Raw genomic sequence first — 13,280 nt, forward strand, 5'->3', positions numbered from 1 at the left:
TACTTGCCTTTTCACAAGACAACTTACAAGCAAGGAAAACATTCACTATAGAATAGAATAGTAGAATGCATCTTGTCTAAGTGCATGCCTAAAGCTTGGTTTATGCTACGAACTTTGAGCACACATAGAGGCTTTTATGCTCAGTGTTCTCTGTTAAAGTATTCACTAAAACGCCGGGGGGCAGACAAACAAATGGGACCATTTTGTTTACACCTGGGTCCCCATTCCTTTCCATGAGTCATTTTTGGGCTTTGACAAAGCAATCACTCAAGTTCTTCCGAAGCGTCCAACAAAGCGCCTCTGACTTTCCCAGGTTAGTAGCTATCCCTTTATCATGATTTAAGTAGAGATTATTAAAGTCTGCCCATATGGTCTCTCAAAGAAGGGTCATACAGATGTTTGTACAGGTGTACCCGTTCAGCCAATCTTCCTTCTAATGTATGTGTCTTAAAATAAAGCCTTGTAAGTGCAGTGGGTGCTTAATTTATAAAACTGAGGTGCACAATTATGAAGACTACGCACATGACGCAAGAGGTGCAATAACGTTTTTGTTTTTTTGTTTTATGCTTTACAGATATTTTTGCTTCATGAATACCATTCAGAAACTCTACAAGTCATTTGCAGTTACTCAAGCTTATTTGTTTATCGCTGAAATCCTTGAGCTTTGGTATTGCAGTCTTATGCGCGCACACTTTGGAACGCTGTGTCGAGCATATATAAAGCTTTATACTTTTATCCCTACCTGCCACCTCCACGATGTCCCCAGGCACAATGTCCCTGGCCTTGATTCTCTGGACACTTTTCCTGTCTTGGCGGTACACCTTCCCCATCTCTGGCTCATACTCCTTAAGTGCCTCAATGGCATTTTCTGCATTTCGCTCCTAAACAATGGAGAAAAAAAGAAAATAAGGATGAGCACATTTCACACAAACAAAGAGCATTTCACAGGAACTGGATAAAATGTAGGATAGAAACAAAGCGTTGTCTCAGATAAGCCATTTCAGTCAGAGCACCGTTTTCCAAAATAGACTGATGAGTGTCTAATCTTTACATAAGAAAAAATAACCTAAGTGCACTTAACCAGTGGTCTAGGATAGGCAGTGCAGCAGAGTAACGCAGATAATACAATATGTTGTACAAGGCTGGAAAGAAAAGTCTGTCCTTAATGTCGTTTATCTTTTTAGATGTACAGAACTTTAACAATGGAGTTTTTCAATACCAAGAACACAGAACATGTGCAAGTACCACAAATTTAAGACTATAATTACTCTCTTACTTCAATTTCCCCCAAATGTTTCTTTTCAGCTCAGTTCCTTCCTGATCATTCTTCACTTGCACTTTTTTTCTTAGTGCTGACTTTACCTAGTCTGACAGATTGCTCTCAGACTGGACAGTTTTAGTGGCAGCTCCCAGCCTGGCTGGCAGGCTGCACTCAATGAGACATGGCAAGACAGGCCACACAACCCCGGGACATTAAGGTCTTTTGCAAGGAATTAGAACAGACACACAGTCATTAAAATGGCTGCCAGGAAATGTGAGGGTTTACAAGGTTAATTAAAGCTAAATAAAGTATCCAAAACTTCTATCCTAAATTCTACATAGGTGGGGCCATATTAATAACAACTGAAAAGGTGGCAGATACAGCCTCCTCCACCTCAACACCATTCACAGAGGCTTTGTTTACATAAACAAAGCCACACAAGTAGCACTTCACTGGAACAACTCCCCATGCACACAAGCCTCGGCAGGACCTTCAACTTGCATTAGAAAATCCAACAGAGACCCACCCAACCTGCCAGGTGTCTTCTTTAACCAAATATACTGTGGTGTGATTGACAATCACAGGGACTGTCAATTGAGTTTATTAGGACTAAGACACTTGCACCACGAGAAACACACATGACACAAACTATCAAAAGGAAAATGGTCTTAGTCTAGACCTACAGTGACTGATATTCCACACTGACCTCCTGCGAGATGTCATCTCATTTATAGATATCACTCAAAGCTTATGATTCGGGGGTTCCCCAACTTGTTCCCCATATATCTTTAAAAATGTGGAACATGCAATGCCCTTCTTCATGTTAAGTTAGCAACTCTGTATGTGAACAAAATAAGAATCCATTGAAAAATCAACAGAATGTAGATTTCAATTGTTACCTGTTCTGTTATTGTTACATAAACTTTGAACCCCAAAACAGAGACAAACGCGGATATCAAACAACTGAAAACATCTCAAAGTAGGTTTAACCTTATACTAGGTAATACACAAGTCAAGTAATTGATATATAGTTGGATACTAAATATGTATTTCAATTTGACTAATCAGTTTGACAAATGTCTTACTTAATGCCTTATTGTATATATCAATTAAATCTGGCCTAAACTGTTTTTGGTATGGTGAGCTAATATTATCCACAGCTCCAGGGTAAGATGGTTTTCTGAGTAATTCTGAATTTGATTGAAAAGGGTGTCGATTAAAAAAAAAGGGTAATTAGTTTTCTGTGTCAAGATGAGTGTCTCCATTCATGACTGTTTCTGTCGTTGCTTCTCGTCTATAATTAAGGTTCATGTAAACAAATCAATACTGCTCCCCCTAGGAATTGATACCATAAATAATGAGGGAAAGTCAGGACTCAGCAGGCAAAGATAAACATAGAGGCAAAGAAATACCTCCCTGCAAGTGGCATTTAAAAACAATAGCATTTGTTGCATTGCTTCATTCTTGAAGACTAAATGTCACCCTGCTGCTCCGTCAGAGAGAAAGAGCTAGGGTTTCCCTGAAAGGGCAGATTAAGGAATGAGGACCTGGACATTTCAAGTAAGGAGGAAGTGGAGCAGGCCAGGTTTCCATTGCGACCGAGACAACAAGAACTATGTGAGATTGGAGTTTTTACACTGAAGGTCAAAAAGGACATGTAAGGTATCCTTGGCCTCAATCAGAAATGTATTATTTGAATTTGTCTTGCCTGATGAAAATTTAAATATAAGCTTTTCCATTCTGTGTTTCTTAACATGGCATTAGTTTCCCACTTCAGTAGGACTCCTATTCAGGATTCATTTTGTACATTCCTAACACACATTTGGAGACAACTATCAAAGACAATGAGCAACTCTTTACTTGGCTATATCGTGCTTTTAATATAATCCTTTACATTTTTTAGCTTCATCTTTGTTTTTTTGGGGTTTTTTTTGCTCCAGCAATTGAATTTGATCATAATGTAATAAGACAGCTATGAGGAACAACTAGCAGGGAAAGTCAGGAATAAAAATTCCACCTCTTCTTATCTTTCCAGCATTAAGTAACACCCTATTTTCCATCAGTCGTATTTGGTAGATGAGGTCAAATCCTCCCGAGCCAAGTTACTTCCTAACCAAAGCATACCTAACTTTCCACTGTTAGGTGATCATTTTAAATTGGCAAATTTGGCTAAAATAATTTTTTTATAACCCACACTTAGGTATATCTGTAAATGTACTGCGTTTACCTGCCAGACTCCTACAATGGCGTTTGCTATGAGGATAAGCAGGATGACAAAAGGCTCCACAAAGGCTGTAACGGTTTCTTCTCCCTCTTCAAACCAGGCCAGGACCTACACACAAAACAGACAAAAAGAAATGAAAAATAATTAAATACACCACAAATAACAATTAATACAGAATGGTGACATACTGAGACCACTGAAGTCCTGAGAATACATAAGTTGAAACCCCAAAAAACAACCAGAAAATAAATCCTCCCAGTGTCTTTTCAATGCACTCTCTGAGAAGCTTAAGTTGTGCCAGAATCCCACTTTGACTTTTACGTATTTGGATCAATGATTTTAAGTATCTAATAATTACTTAATAATTCATAATAAATACCCAGCCTGTTTCTGATAGTATTGCAGAAACTGGGCCAAGTGTCTTAGAAAGCCATGGGAGAGAAACTGAGAGTGTAGTAACTACTTCTCCTCTTTTAGAATCTGTGCCAGGACTGAAGTGTGTCAAACGAAATGCCACCACCCTCTTTTTCTGCTCCAGCCCATTTAAGCTTAGCTAATCAAATTTCAAATTCAATTCCAAGTGTTTATCAAAATGGTCTACATCTAAAAATTTGTGTATATAACTTTTTAGATGAAATGTTGTCATGCTGAAATAAATGTTAATGTGTCTGTATGTGCCTTTGCAATTCAGAGGATGCTGCGTACTACAGCTGGTGATTTATAAGCTTTGTGACCATAGCTGGCTGTCATCGCCATGCCTTGGTGATGGATGATATTTTCAGCCAGTAGGCCAACAGCCAATCATAGTAGAAACAGGAGCACGAGATAGTTACCCTTACACTATGTTACACATAAACTAAACTGAGGACTGCCACTCGCTGGTGACAACAACACAAGCATCGCAAGTTATGTCAGTTCATTTATGTAACCTGCATGTATTCACAACAACAACATTACAACTGCAAATAGAGTTTTAGTCAACAACTTGCCACATAATCAAGTGACATCGCTATCTGTTTCCAGATTTACAACATGTCAGAATTTCTTTTTAACTATGGACTTCTTGACTATTTTTGTGCTGACACAATCTCTATGAAACATCAGGCTCAACGAGACTGCACTGATTTATGATTTACTTCAAGAGCAAAAGCATAGCTGACATAATACCTTAAGACAGAATGGTGAAAAAAATGGTCATCTGGGTTGTGTCACCAGACAGATTCTGGGCACCTTTCTTCTCCACTTTGAACAGCATTCTTGCTAAACTGTGATCTGCGCTGAATCAATCATCAAAAGGTCTATATACACTTACAGGCTAACAGAGCTGTGCTGAGAAAATAAAAGAACCTACTGAACTCATCACTAAAAAGGGTGAAGAGAAAGATAGTGATGGAGATGAGCAGGGACAATGTTCAACTGGCAGAATGCCATGTTTTAGTGTGTTATATCCCCCGCAAACACTCAATATTCTGTGTTGGAGATATGAAGCAGGCACTTATATCTTAGATCTCAGCGTGAATTAACTCACAGCTCACAGCTCTAGCACCAAAATAACCAATCTTTAGTTAACTTTATCTTCAACTGAGTGTTAAACACACCCCTTTATGAGTGACACAATCTGGTTGCAGACGTATTCTACTACTTATCTTGATAATTCAGTAAAGTACGCATAGCACCTGGAAGTACACAAGTGCACAAGTCAAATGGGAGCTATTGAATTTGTTTTACTAAGACAGGTCAATATGCGTAGAATTAACACTGCAAACACCACCTGTATAGCTAACAAAACATGTCTTACTAAGTTTAAACTGCCCTCATGCACGGACAGAAACTCTAGCTTGCTGCACTAGAAAAGCTATCATTCAGGTTACTCAACAAGGTGGATCTCTATCTCTGGAAGTAGGAGCAATATCATGCTTACATGAATATGGTTAAATAGGGCAGGATAGTCACAAGGTACATACAAATAAGACTGACTCTGTGGAATATTATTTATTATACATTGCGGCTAACTATTTGTCTTCCATTTTTCCATTACTGTACCCAACAGTCACTTCTACCACCCTTTAATTAGTTGTGGCACTCATATTTAGGGCCAGTTCAGATCTTCATCCCCTTTCCTGATCCGGAGAAAAGGCGTAGGAGTTGGTGATGGGAAATAGGGTTATGTGATAAGATTGAGTGATATGGCTATAGGGAGAACTCTGCACTAGCAGTTTGTCGCTGATAGAGGACCAGCCTGGACAGATCAATCTTCCCTTCCCTTAATGTTTTTTGTGTGTGTTTTTGTTGTTTGTTGTGTTTTCTGTATTTAGTTTCATTCAGTGTTATCAATTTTTAGCGTTTCATTTTTACTTTTTTGTGTGTCATGTTGAATGTTAATAGAGGTTGTAATCAGTCTCTGTAACTCAAATAAAATATGAATTTAAAAAAAAAGTGTTATACTCACAAAAGATATGCAGGCAGCAAGTAAAAGGATCCTCACAAGCAAATCTTCAAACTGTTCAATCACGAGTTCCCAAAGGGATTTACCTAGAAAACAAGAGTTTTGTTAAAAACACATGAATTTCAATGTGTCCATTTAATTGAAAAACCAAAAATTAGTTTCTAAACATACACTACTGTGCAAGTCTTAAGCCACAATAGATTTGTTCTAGCAAAGTTGTAATAAGGACATACATATATTCATTTCAGTCTCTTTATTAAGACACAAATAATACAGATAGGATGTACAATGTATTAAAACACCAAAAATATCAGAGTAAAATAACTTATTCAGACTGAGGTCAATATTTTGTATGAAACATGAAATTAAAAAAATCAAAATCATATCAATCAAATATTGAGCTTTTGACATGTCTTGAATGCAACCTGGTGTAAACACAGCAGAAGATAAGTACTGTGAATCTCATATTGTATGCTCAAAAGTATTTAAGAAATGCTAAGTAGAAAGGGAGATCATACTACATACTTGCCACCTTAGCATGTTCAAGTTGTTTTATTGTGGAATAGTTACTGATAAATAAATATGCATCATCATTATAACTTTGCTACAAAAACAAAGTTTAAGGTAGCTTGAGTGTTTTGCATAGTACTGTATACAGGTGACTCTTTGCATTTATACACATTAGTCCACTCACCTTCCTCAGCTGGCAATTCTGCAGATCATCCCATTCAGACCACAGGGAAAAGAAAGACAGATAAGCAATTATTCAAATGTCAGTGCTTGTTATACAATAATAGCAAGCTGCTGTAGCAGTAGTGATGCAAAATTACACAGAAACGCAGTATAATGGGGGATAATGTGTCGGTTACAACGTGAGTCACTGAGCTGATTCTTGCCGGTGTTACAACATGCAGATAGTGACGTCAACAACCTCTGTTTGTCGTCCGTTGATAATCAGGAGCCACGGGCCATACATGACACCGGGACAGTGTAGCTACTTGTTTTATAACAAGCCGGTGTCAACCAGTTTCTTACCGTTTGGTCCATATCGCTCCCGTTGTTTCTTCACTTGCTCCAAACTCAGACCTGTGCTTTCATTCACGTTGAAAAAGCTGTAAACTTCTTCAACCGTCTTTGTGTGTGCGTTGTCCATGGTGAACGGCCACTTGAGGACACCGCTTGTTTCGCCCTGCTTGGTCCCAACCTCAACCTGTCACGGTTCTCTCCTCCTGTAGTGTCACCCTCGGAAGTCCAAAAACAAAAATACTTGAAAATATAACAGGCGTTGAGTGTTACCGAGTTATTAGGTATACCACGGGGCAGCCCGACGTGCAGGTGCTTGGCGAGAGTGTACAGAATAGCGGCTCCTTAGCTAACGGGTAGCTAACAGGCTAAGGCTAGCTAACAGTTGGGCTCCTTCGGCTCCGCTTGAATTCGCCGGCTGTACTCCGCTAGGTTTCCCGTGAGACACTGAACGAATGATTCATATCAGCACCGCTGTCTCAATTTCAGGTGTTTTAATGTATTCCTCTTCTTTTAAAACAGCGAATTCCAGGATTGTTCTGTACAAATAGACAGCTTAAACATGTGGCTATGTTGCAGCTCGGCTCCCTTCCTTCGCTCTGCCCGTGTGTTGCGGAATCACCAGCGCTATCGTCGGCACCAATCGCGTGTGTCCGCTGCAGCTCTCGCGTGCGTCGAATGCGGTGTTCAGTGTCCGCATGTGGAATCAGCTCATTGGTTGGAGACACCGGAAATCCTTTTCTCTCGCTCTCTCTTTCTCTCCTCTCGTTTTTGTTAGGCTTATTTGAGCATAAAACCAAACAGTACGTTAAAATACATCTCGAGAAATAAAAAGGCTATCAAGACGGTAATTTTAAGTACTGTTTGGTTTTATGCTCAAATAAGCCTATAAATTTATATTGTTGTCTGGCTTTGTAATTGTATAAATCTCATCCCTTGACATCTGTTCATTTGTGTGGCTATACCTGTCATCATTTTCTTACCTCTGTCAATATGTATATGCACATACTTTCTGTATAATAAAGAGAATAAAAATATCTATTTTTTGTAATTAACTTTTTATTTGCATTTTAAGATGAAAAACATCTGAAAACATACATGCGACAAATAGACATCCAACCATATTGGTAGGCGCCAATACAAGGACAATGTCCCAAAAAAGATAATAAGATAAAATAAAGTACTATATATATATATATATATATATCTTACCAAGTATGACTTTCACATACTTCATCCACCACTGCATCTGAGTGAGAGAACATGAATTTACAATTTACAGTTGCCAGCTGAAAAAGATTCTCACTACACTCAGTGATTTCACAGCTTTATCATTTCAGGACTTAACCCTAACTCGTGCCCCTCAAAGAGAAGAATGTAGCCTCTTAGGCAAAAACGGCAAAATATTCTGAGGTGTTTCATCCAGTAAAACATTTTTCAGCTTCATTGCCAGTCTTACAGAATCAATGTTTCACTTTTAAAATCATCAGTTGTAACTTCAGCATTTATTAAAAAATCAAGCAAATACAACGTGATATGGGATTGTGGCAACTGGGGCCCTTTTGCCATTGGATGCCTATGTTTGGCTTTGGGTTTTCAGCAGAAAACTACGTGATCACCTTATAAGGTGCTATGAAAAAGGGCAAGTTTGCATTAAGGCCATCCCAGAATGAGAAGGTTAAAGGTTTTACCTCTTGGCAACCACAGTCCCTTGTTATTGTGGTGTTGAGAAAGACATATTAACCTCTTTGCTCTGGAGGTGTGGTATCTTTCTGCCACTATAATTTGACTAATGGTTATACTAATTTACATTATGGTTACATGAGTCATTACACATTGTGATCGGTGGATATACTGTAAAATAACAAGGATGGACTTCTTTGGATGGACTAAAAATGGTGAGTAAGTCTTATGCTGTGCATTATATAATTGGTTTCTCCAAAAAAAACATATTCCCCATAACCATAACGAACCCATAACCCCAGGCCCATAACCCATTTTATATGCAGAGTTCAGGTGAAGTCTGGAATGATTTGGATCAAGTTGCTGGGGAGTCTGTAAACCTTTTGCCTCAAGCAGCGAGTCTATACAGTAAGATGGTCAGTATTAGCCTATAATTTGATAGATTATTATTGAATATTTTCTTTTAGAAAGATTATTATTAAAAAAGCTCAATGGTGTCTGGCTCTGACTATGCACTGACAGTCTTTGAAACCACACTGATCTATCACACTGATCTGGTCTATATTTTTCCTGTGTAAAACACAATGAGATTTATTGTGAGATATAATTGCAAACTACCAGCTATAAAGTACAACTTTATACGTTTTTATTTCATATTTTCCTAGCAACAGGATAACTCCCCTATTTGTGTGATTTTGCTGCATTCAAGTGGACAAAAATGTCACTACATGTGGAATTTTCTGTGAACCGTATATGGTTGAATGTAATGTATTTTGTACTTTTTGTTATATTCCTATTATTGAATCCATGTAATGTTTCAATGTGGTGTCTGATTTCTATGTTTTGTTGATGTGTGTGTGTGTGTGGCATCCTTTTAGTCCACTTGAATTTGTGAATGTAGAATTTTCCATATAAAATAAAAACTTTTTTTATTGCATCAATACCATTCTCATCATTCGATAATATAGAGCCTCTTCTTTCTATGTGAACAATAAAACCAGTCAGCGTCTTAAAGAAATATACAGAATTGAGCCAAAAATAATTCTATACATAGACATTCAAAGTCCTGTGTCTATTTTATTTTATTCTAATTTATTTTATTGTCTTACTATTTTCATTTGTAAATGTTTGTATTGACCATTGAATGTATTGTTGCCAAAACTGTTGATAAAAAGTGTAAAAAAAAAAAAAAAGAAGAAGAGGAAGAATTTACAGAATACCAACATGTATTATGACGTAGCAGAAGCGAGAACAAAACGAATCTCGCGATATTTACATCCAGGGTCAAAGTTGACAGTGGCCATGTCTGTATGTTGCCTGTTGCTGTATGTACAATAGATCCATGTGTATCTACCACTGGACTCCGTACAGCTACAGTTTGCACGTTGTTTATAAATATTAATGAATATAGGCATTGGAATTTGGCTTAAAAGTCTGACTTACGTTTATGGGAGCTCGTGTTTTTCGTTAACAGATGTTATTTTTTATCTGAATAGTCCTGCGCCGTGTTAGCTTCCGTGGTTCAGCTGATGCTAGATGCTAGCTTGCAGCCATTAGCTCTGATGTCTTAGCGTGGCATGTTTAAAATCCGACCACTGTTGAGTGCCTTAGTGAACAGCAGAGTGACGTCAGAGAGAAACGGTAAGCAAACCCAAAAACTACCAAGGTAACATGTAGATAGTACTCATCTATGAGGGCATAATTTTCACAGAATATTTTGGTGTTATGCTCACAGGTGGCCTTTGTAAGTTATTTTGCATGATGAGTGAAGGATCCAGAGATGAGCAGACAGCCAAGCAGCTGAAAAGAGCCAATGAGGAAAATAAAGCTGAGGATGTACAGGCTACAAAAAAGCTAAAAACAGAGGGGGAAAACATTGAAGATGAAAAGAGATTTCCCAAAAAGAAAGTGGTCCTCCTCCTGGCATACTCCGGAAAGGGATACTATGGCATGCAGGTACACATAGTAGCTGGTTTTCCTCTCTCATCTTCAAGTGCTTCATCTTTTTTGTTAAGTCTAAATATTTTCTGTGTTACAGAGAAATCCTGGGACCTCTCAGTATAGGACAATTGAAGATGAATTAGTCACTGCACTTGTTAAATCAGGTTGCATTCCTGAAAACCACAGTGACGAAATGAGGAAGATGTCTTTCCAACGATGTGCCAGAACAGATAAGGTACGGGTTTGCACAGTCGGCACAATGGCAATTAATTTAAACAGATAACTACACTGAAGTGTAATGTAATGGGCATTGTTATCATGTTTTAAAGGCGCAGTTCACCCTGAAATCTAAAATCCCTTTTTTTCCTCTTACCTGTCGTGCTTTTTATCAACCCAGATTGTTTTGGTATGAGTTGCCAAGTGTTGGAGATATCGGCCGCAGAGATGTCTGCCCTCCTCTAATATAATGGAACTAGATGGCACTTGGCTTGTTTTGCTCAAATTGCAAAAATGCCTTTTAAAAATTCAACAGCAATGTCTCTTTCCAGAAATCATGACCTGGTTACTCAAAATTAATTTGATTTTGTGGTGGACTGTCCCTTAAAAAAAATCTTGATAAGTGTTTGTATACATCATTATTACTGATGTGTTATTATAACAATTTGTGTTGGTGTTTTTGTGTTTAAATTTGTTTAGGGTGTGTCTGCAGCTGGCCAAGTGGTGTCTCTGAAGCTGCGGTTGATGGAAGACATCCCTAAAAAAATCAATGAGCATCTGCCACCACAGATCAGAGTGCTCGGTGAGACATTTGTTGACATAATTAACTTTTATTAATTGGAGCTGAGTGGGTTTTAACATTCAGCATTTCTTGTGTTAACTTTTGTTCCTACAGGTTCAAAGCGAGTAACCCAGGGTTTCAATTCCAAAACAAACTGTAACGGTCGTACATACACCTATATGCTTCCCACAGTTGCCTTCGCCCCAAAAGACTATGATACTGGGAATATAGCATCCTTTCGCCTTGAGCCAGAGACACTTGAGAGGGTAAACCGTCTATTTGCTCTCTACAAAGGCACCCATAACTTCCACAACTTCACCTCTCAGAAGGGTCCGAATGACCCCAGTGCCCGCCGCTACATCACAGAGATGTCCTGTGGAGAGCCTTTTATCAACAGCAATATTCAGTTCGCAGTGATTACCGTCCGAGGTCAGAGCTTTATGATGCACCAAATCCGCAAGATGATCGGCCTAGTGCTTGCGGTTGTAAAGGGCTATGCGAAGGAGGAGGTGATGGAGCGAAGCTGGGGACGGGATAAGGTGGATGTGCCCAAAGCTCCAGGCCTGGGGCTGGTGCTGGAGAAGGTCCACTTTGACCGGTACAACAAACGATTCGGAGGGGACGGGCTGCACGAGCGGCTGGAGTGGGACCGTGAGGAGGAGGCGATCAAGACCTTCAAGGAGGCTTACATCTACCCCACCATTGTTGAGACGGAGTGTAAGGAGGGCTCCATGGTCAGCTGGATGTCTACGCTTCCTATCCATGACTTTGAAGCTACAGCCTCAGCTACTGACACACGAGGCAATAAAGACCAGAAACAGGTATCTGGAAGTCATGATAGAGTAACATTTATTAAAAAATCTGACATTTGACTTTTTAAATTTGTTTGTTGCATTAATCTTTGCTCTCTTTTTTTCTCCAGGACAATGCAAATGGTGGTGATGACTCTGATTAGGTCATCCCGGCTGCTGAAAGAGGAGACGCTCTCTCATCAAAACATTCTTCTTTGTTTATTGACAACAAGCTTTCTTTTAAATATATCTTCCAAGATTGACTTTTTTTCTGCTTCTCTTATACAAGTGTTATTAAACAAACAACAAGATAATAAAACCTCTGTGTTCTTCATTGTACCCTTAAGGATGGTTTGGATTCTCTCTTTTTCTTTTTTTTTTGCAGTGCAAGACTTGCATACCCATATGAACATCCAAACACTTACTGGTTGCTGTAATCATTCTGCCTTTCCATACTCACTGTTAAGCTCATGCACTGCACCAAAACTCCACCAAAATTCACTGTCCAGCTTCAATGCACAAATGCATTCTAAAGCTTGGATTTTTATGTTTTGTAAAATCGTAGCCACAGAAAAGTAAAATTCAAATAATATCTATTTGTCAAGCCTACGTCTCTTAGACATGACTGAGCTCAGTTTAACATCAACACAAGATTTTATACCATTTTCTCATACCTCTTAAATTCAGCTCATGATTAACAACCTTCCTTTTCTCACTGCTTTATCCTAATTAACGATCTTAAAATGCTCTTTTAATAAGAAACAGATGGGAATTTAGAAGCTGATTTATGTCTAATGAGACAAAACTACTGACAACAGCAAAATAATTAAATATTAATATTGACCTAAATACCAAAGTTGAAAATAATATTCAAGACTCAAGAAGTTTACCATCATATGCATGGTAGGAACACAGTGGTTCACACCATACACCAAAATTCTTATAATAGGATTAAAAAGTAGATTTAAAAAAATGAAATTAGAATAATGACTTGTATAAAAACCCAGAGTTTAAAAGTAAGGTACACTATACCTTGTGTGAATAATGCAAATAAGTATTGTTTGAAAGTATGGGCACTATGCTTCATGCAAATATTGCAAATACAGTTAATGCGCTGTGCATTAATATGATGT

The 13,280-nt window shown here is 38.3% G+C and overlaps 2 protein-coding genes across 2 annotated transcripts in view; one reads left to right on the top strand and one right to left on the bottom strand.

Moving 5' to 3' along the window:
• atp2a2b (ATPase sarcoplasmic/endoplasmic reticulum Ca2+ transporting 2b) overlaps positions 1 to 7,611 on the bottom strand; it is a 32,447-nt gene extending 24,836 nt beyond the window's left edge. The window contains exons 1-5 of the mRNA XM_042509877.1: positions 6,967 to 7,611; positions 6,626 to 6,643; positions 5,935 to 6,017; positions 3,489 to 3,593; positions 743 to 881 (exon numbers count right to left, since the gene is read on the bottom strand). Coding sequence (XP_042365811.1) covers positions 743 to 881; positions 3,489 to 3,593; positions 5,935 to 6,017; positions 6,626 to 6,643; positions 6,967 to 7,084 — 463 coding nt within the window. The 5' untranslated portion in view covers positions 7,085 to 7,611. The remainder of the gene's footprint in view (positions 1 to 742; positions 882 to 3,488; positions 3,594 to 5,934; positions 6,018 to 6,625; positions 6,644 to 6,966) is intronic.
• A 2,324-nt stretch (positions 7,612 to 9,935) lies between these two features.
• pus1 (pseudouridine synthase 1) lies at positions 9,936 to 12,493 on the top strand. The gene is made up of 6 exons (XM_042509377.1): positions 9,936 to 10,278; positions 10,373 to 10,593; positions 10,676 to 10,813; positions 11,275 to 11,377; positions 11,471 to 12,177; positions 12,279 to 12,493. The coding sequence occupies exons 1-6, from the start codon at positions 10,215 to 10,217 to the stop codon at positions 12,309 to 12,311; spliced, it is 1,266 nt and encodes a 421-aa protein (XP_042365311.1). The 5' UTR covers positions 9,936 to 10,214; the 3' UTR covers positions 12,312 to 12,493.
• The last annotated feature ends 787 nt before the right edge of the window (positions 12,494 to 13,280 follow it).

The sequence above is a fragment of the Plectropomus leopardus genome, chromosome 20 (assembly GCF_008729295.1).
Source record: "Plectropomus leopardus isolate mb chromosome 20, YSFRI_Pleo_2.0, whole genome shotgun sequence".
In the NCBI taxonomy this organism is placed as follows: Eukaryota; Metazoa; Chordata; class Actinopteri; order Perciformes; family Serranidae; genus Plectropomus; species Plectropomus leopardus.